The 5,918-nt window shown below is 34.5% G+C and overlaps 1 protein-coding gene across 1 annotated transcript; it reads right to left on the bottom strand.

The window, feature by feature from the left end:
• Positions 1-1,363: 1,363 nt before the first annotated feature.
• Positions 1,364-1,909, bottom strand: LOC111483315. Its single transcript, XM_023129508.1, has one exon. The coding sequence runs from the start codon at positions 1,869-1,871 to the stop codon at positions 1,551-1,553; it is 321 nt and encodes a 106-aa protein (XP_022985276.1). The 5' UTR covers positions 1,872-1,909; the 3' UTR covers positions 1,364-1,550.
• Between the last annotated feature and the right edge of the window lie 4,009 nt (positions 1,910-5,918).

The following is a 5,918-nucleotide window of genomic DNA, read 5'->3' as shown; positions in this document are numbered from 1 at the left end:
CGGTACACTTCTGCCAACTCTTAACTGGATGTTTGAAATCTTGTAACATAGCTCCGTGTTGACGCTACACTTCCGCCAACTTTTAACTTGTCATCTTCATGTGGCAACGCTGCCTTGACAATTCTGAAGTCATGTTGCAGCTTCACTTCTCTACGTCCCTTCCAGATGATGCTCATTTCTCGAGCCGATATTGGTCTCGACAACTCTTGAGGAGTCATCGACCTTAGGCACAAGGTGATGCTTCAAGGAATACACGTGTGCTCATACCTTGGAGCACCTTTACGAGGTGTGAGGCTCAATGACTCGGGCTCTCCCCCACTTAAAAGCTCGGCTGCCTCTTTGCAGCAAGGTCGTCCTCCCCATAAGTCCAACAGTGTTTTGAAATTATTTCATTTGTAATTGTTTTTACTTTAATTTTAAATTTCAGCATTATATGTTTTGAAACACATAAGTTCGACAGTGTTTTCTAGCCATTTGAAATGTTCTTAAGGTTTTTAAATTTTTCGCTATTTATGATGAGCAATTAAGAGTTATATTCTGCATTTAAGAGATGAGCATGAGACGTTAGAAGCGACTCTGAGTATGTAGAAATTTAGGGTTGTTACAACGAGGGTTTGTCTTTGATTTGTATGGATGAAAATGACTTTTATAGTCGATTCAATATGTCACCGTTTTGAGAACTTGATAAAATAGAGAGTTGAGAACATACTTTTATGAAATGAAATTTACTCTTCTCATATAAGGAAAGTAAATAAGTAGCTCCCTTAAGAGCGGTTTTCGAGACTTGAACAATGAGGTCAATCTCTCTCATTGGCTCGAGGGGGACTTAGTTTATAGTTGGATCATAAATAAATTATTCAATAGAGAATCAATGTTATTTAAGGCGAAATAGGTAATTACAGGTATGAAAAAGAATTTTGACCCAACTCTAATTGCGAACAACTTGTGAAAGACTAACTTGCTTGTAATGATTATATCCATAAATACAACTTGTCCTACCTTGCATAAGAGTTAGACTATAGATGTATAGTGGAGAGACCTATGATTAATGGATGAAAAATAATATATTAAATAGTATAGTTAATGAACATTATGTTATTGGAACTTACACGAGGTAGATCCGTTAGTTTTCTCTCGTAATTAAGTTTTAAAACATTTAAATGTTCAAATTAATATTTAAATAGGAGAAATATATTTATTATATTTAATACATTAAATATTAAAATAAATTATATATATTTAAAATATGAAATTCAAATTTGGTTAAATAAATATTATGATATTTTATTTGAGTATGATTTGAATTTGAAATACGTATATTTTAATATATTATTTTAAATATGATAGATGATAATCTCCCAAGTCATGTACACAGGACCCTATGGTTGGGTCATATGGTGATCCCTCACATTGCCTACTTAAAATTTTCTTGTTCTCTCAACTAATTTTTGGGTAGTTGGCTCCAAAGTGTTGGGAGGAAACATAATTATATTCCAACTCAACTCTCTTATCTACAATTTTATAATCTTCTTCAACACTTGTTATTCAATTCAGCACAGCTCAGGAATGCTTTGCAAAGATGGTCGCCATGATCGCCGATGAGTACTCTCCGACTCATCCCCAACCTCAATCAACTGCAATAACAGCTCCGTCACTGGCAGCTCCTCCACTTCCACTTTGCTCAATAACTTCTCCAGCTCTCTCTTTGTCATCCTAATCTTCACCTCCGTCGTCGTCGTCGTCGTCCCTCTCGAAGATCTCGAAGCACCGTCATCGGCATTCAGCTTCCTCTTCAACGTCTCCACCAGTTCCTCCTCCTCACTCATCGGCATTGTCTCTGCCAAATATTTGTTGCTTGTACAATTTCCCATGGCAACGGTATAATCTTGTAAGAAAGAAAGAGAGAAAAGGGAAGTTATGGAGAGAGGAGAAAGGATGATGATATATACATACATAGAAGATATTTGGATGGAATTGTGAAGGTTGTTGGCGTATATTGAATAGTCAAGCCAAAGCGTCTACGTGGAAATTATTTAAAGGGATGACTCAAATTTATAGCCTATTAAACTCTTCCAATATTATTATTAATGTGGGCGATCCAATTATGAGTAATTATTTAGACATAATGTAAGAATGAAGTTGAAAAGTATTAAAGAAAACATATTATAGTTGGCAAAGTCTAAACTTGGGTACTTCGGTGGCTGCTGCGAAGACAGTGTCCGCTTTGAAACTTCACTAAACTCCAAATCTGAAGGACCCAATTTGGCCAAATGGGCGAAGTATTTAGTTGACCCTTACACGTGGAATCAAATTAAGTGGCTTTACTTCCACCTTCCATTATATGTCTATCCCTTCAAACTAACTAAAATATAATATTCAAAAGCAATGATCTTAGTAAAAGCAGGGTTTTTTCTTTACAAAAAAAAAAAAAAAATTATCCCTCCTCACATCTCTATCTTCTTTCATTCTTTTTTTTTTCTTTCTTTTAACCCTTGTTAGGTAGAAATGTCTAATAATCTACTTTCGGAAACGAAAATGTTAAGAAGTTACACGAAATAAAAAAAAATTCAATTTTGTCAATTTGACTCAAACTTACACCTGGTCAAAATTTAAACATAGACCATGTTGATTTTTACCGGTCTTAAAAGGTAAGATCCCTAAAATTTTGCCTAATTAGAAAGAATAAACAAATATAAGAAAATGAATGATGGTTTAGCTTAAAAAAAGACTTGTATTGAGGGAGATATGACCAATATGATCTTAGTGTAGGATCAATTGCATGCTATGATCGAAGGATCAAATCCTATTATCCATCTCAAGATCATATTGTAAGATTTTGGAGTGTTTTTAGCTAAATGAACACTCTTTTTCATACATTTTTTTTCTTTTCCTTAAACTTCTTAAATCTATATGCTCGAAGGCAGAGCAATGAAAGAAAAAATGATGAACAACATGCATAGAAAAACCTGAGGCAGTTGTTGACGAGACTCATGTGAACCCCAAAGTTATTCGGTCTCTTGCCGTAAGTCATAGTTTTTGGTGAGCTGTTTGGATATATATATATTTGTTTGAGCTGCTACTTGGCATAAATTTGTAATAATAAATATGTTTTTGCCACATCTGCAACTTAAACAAGTATAATATGAAGATGTTTATGTCACATTGTAACTGTTGGATGATGAAAGTCCCACATCGGCTAATTTAGGGAATGATCATGGGTTTATAGTCTAAGAATACACTCTTCATTGGTATGAGGCCTTTTGGGAAGCCCAAAGCAAAGCCATGAGAGCTTATGCTCAAAGTGGACAATATCATACCATTGTGGAGAGTCGTGTTCGTCTAACATGGTATCAGAGTCATGCCCTAAACTTAGCCGTGCCAATAGATTGGCAAATCCTTAAATGTCGAACAAAGGACTCCAAAAGGAGTCAAGCCTCCTCGAAGGTACGAAGGCAGTCAACAATGACTAAGACTCCAAAGGAGTCGAGCCTCGATTAAGGGGAGGCGTGCTTTGTTCGAGGGGAGGTGTTGGATGATGAAAGTCCCACATCGGCTAATTTAGGGAATGATCATGGGTTATTCATATATAAGTATTTTATCTTTATTTGAAAAAGAAGTAGTATATCACTTGAATATTTAAAAATACTCCATAAGTAGTCTGACTATTGGGGTCTAAAAAAGCAATCACATGCAACCATAGTGTGTAATCAAGGAGAGAAAATTCGGATTGAGACATACAAACCGTGCAACGCAAAAAAAAAAAATAGGGAGAAAGTGTTTGGGGCCCATGAAGAAGAAAAAGACAAAGTATGACCGTCCCTAGAAGGAAGACAAGCTAGATTCCCCGTGTCGACATCCTCTATGGCTGTAGAATTCCCGTGCACCCCTCACCTTGAATAGCAAAGTCATTTCTCCTAAAAAATAAGTAAATGAATCGCTGAATATATAATTGAAGGGAATGAACTTTTCATCCACGTAGCGGAAGCATTGGGAACCGTTTGATTTTTAATAGGAATTAAAATGTAAGCAATAAATAGGAAAGCAATAACTTATACCTAGGTAGAAACTGTAGATTACGATTCTCGATTTTAACACCGAAGCTCTTCCACAAAATCTAACACCAATAAATTGGCTTGTGGGAACCTTTTAGAATAATTTATTGGCTTGTGGGAACCTTTTAGAATAATAGGAGAATTCTAATAGAGATCGTGTAAAAAACCATATTATTAACTCAAGAATAGAGTCCTATTTATAAGGACTTTGTAAGAATATTTTGTCAAATAATATATTCCAGTATCTTATCTATTACGAAACAATATTTTATTTAAATCATATATAAATATCACACTATAAAAATATATATGAATCTTATTCCATTTTTGAATATATAATTTTATTTAATGTATCTAATATCATTAATATTAATGTACCAAATACAATAAACATATTTTTCTAATATGAACTATTCAAACTAAATATATTTTTCTCCTTCAACATTTAATATATCAAATATATTAATTTGAACCTTTCAAATTTATTCTTTCAATTAAATTTACCTTTTAGTGTTATTATGAGCTAGTATGGGACCTTATGGACCTACTGGTTATAAGCTCCATTGACATCAAATTAATTAACTAAACTCTTATGTCCATGGGTTATCATTAATTAATTAACTAAAATTAATTAATTATAATTAATTTTCATTCATTAACTATAGGTCGCTCCACTGTAGACCTATAGTTGAACTCTTATGTCGGTAGGACAAGTTATATCCATGGGTTATCATTAAAGACAAGTCGATCCTTCACGAGTTATTCGTAACTACAGTTGGGTCAAAAGTCCGTTTTACCCCCGTAATTATATCTTGTACCTTATGTACCACTGATTCTCTAATAAACAATTTGTTTATGATTCAATCATAAACTGAGTCCCTCTCGGGCCAGTGAGAGGGTGGGCCCCATTGTTTAAGTCCCGAAATCAGCACTTAAGAGAATTACTCATCTACTTACCCTATATGGGAAGGAGTGAATTCCATCTTGTGAGGTTATGTTCCGAGCTTCCTATTTGGTCAAGTCTCCAAGATGGTAGGCATATTGAATCGGCTACAAAAGTCATTCTCACCCATGCAAATCAAAAGACAAGTCCTCGTAGATAGGAGTTCATAACTCACTCATGATTAAGATCGAGTCGCACATGAACATCCTATGAAATATTAATCTTCTTAATTAACGAATTTATAAATAGAGATTAAATATTTTCATGGTTCAGTCTTATATAAACTTATTGTATAGGATACCTCCACTCACATGTCTCCACATGAATGATTTGGATCAAATCATATACTATAGACCTTTTTTATTATTACTCAAACAGGATTCTCCTATATGGCAACTACATACGGTTCAAGTTTACCATAATAACCTTGGATCTTATATGATTATTGGATAATGTTTCACACAATAATAAATTACTTAATTCATGAATGAGAAAATGTTCAATTATAAAAAACTACGAGCTTTAAGGCAGAAATCCCAACAATAATCATACTCAATAAGCAACTTACTTATACGCTCTTATCGTAAACTTATGCTAATGGGTCAACACGAACTTAATTCTTCTAACTCTAGGGACAACCCTTACTTCTTTAAGACTTGGGTTATGGTCTTAGCCTATGGGGTGAGAGTCGGTGTCCTAGTCGAGGCACTACCTCAAAAATGTAAAATAATTTCTCTCTTTGTAGGGACATCTTGATATAATGCAAGGTTAACTAGGGAACCCTTCCCACAAGACCACATTGTCACCTGTATTAAGGCTACCCGTGTATCTAACTCCCCTTCTCAAGATAGATGTGCTTCATAGGGTAGTTTACTATTTTGTCAGTCACACATCCCTAACCGACATAGGCTTAGCTCGACAAT

The sequence above is a fragment of the Cucurbita maxima genome, unplaced genomic scaffold (genome assembly GCF_002738345.1).
Source record: "Cucurbita maxima cultivar Rimu unplaced genomic scaffold, Cmax_1.0 Cma_Scf00008, whole genome shotgun sequence".
Taxonomy (NCBI): Eukaryota; Viridiplantae; Streptophyta; class Magnoliopsida; order Cucurbitales; family Cucurbitaceae; genus Cucurbita; species Cucurbita maxima.
Note: the sequence above shows the minus strand (reverse complement) of the source record. Positions and strands in the feature narration are given on the sequence as shown.

Excerpts from the sequence above, each read along its gene's own strand:
- LOC111483315 (XM_023129508.1), bottom strand. The coding sequence starts at position 1,871 with ATGGGAAATTGTACAAGCAACAAATATTTGGCAGAGACAATGCCGATG.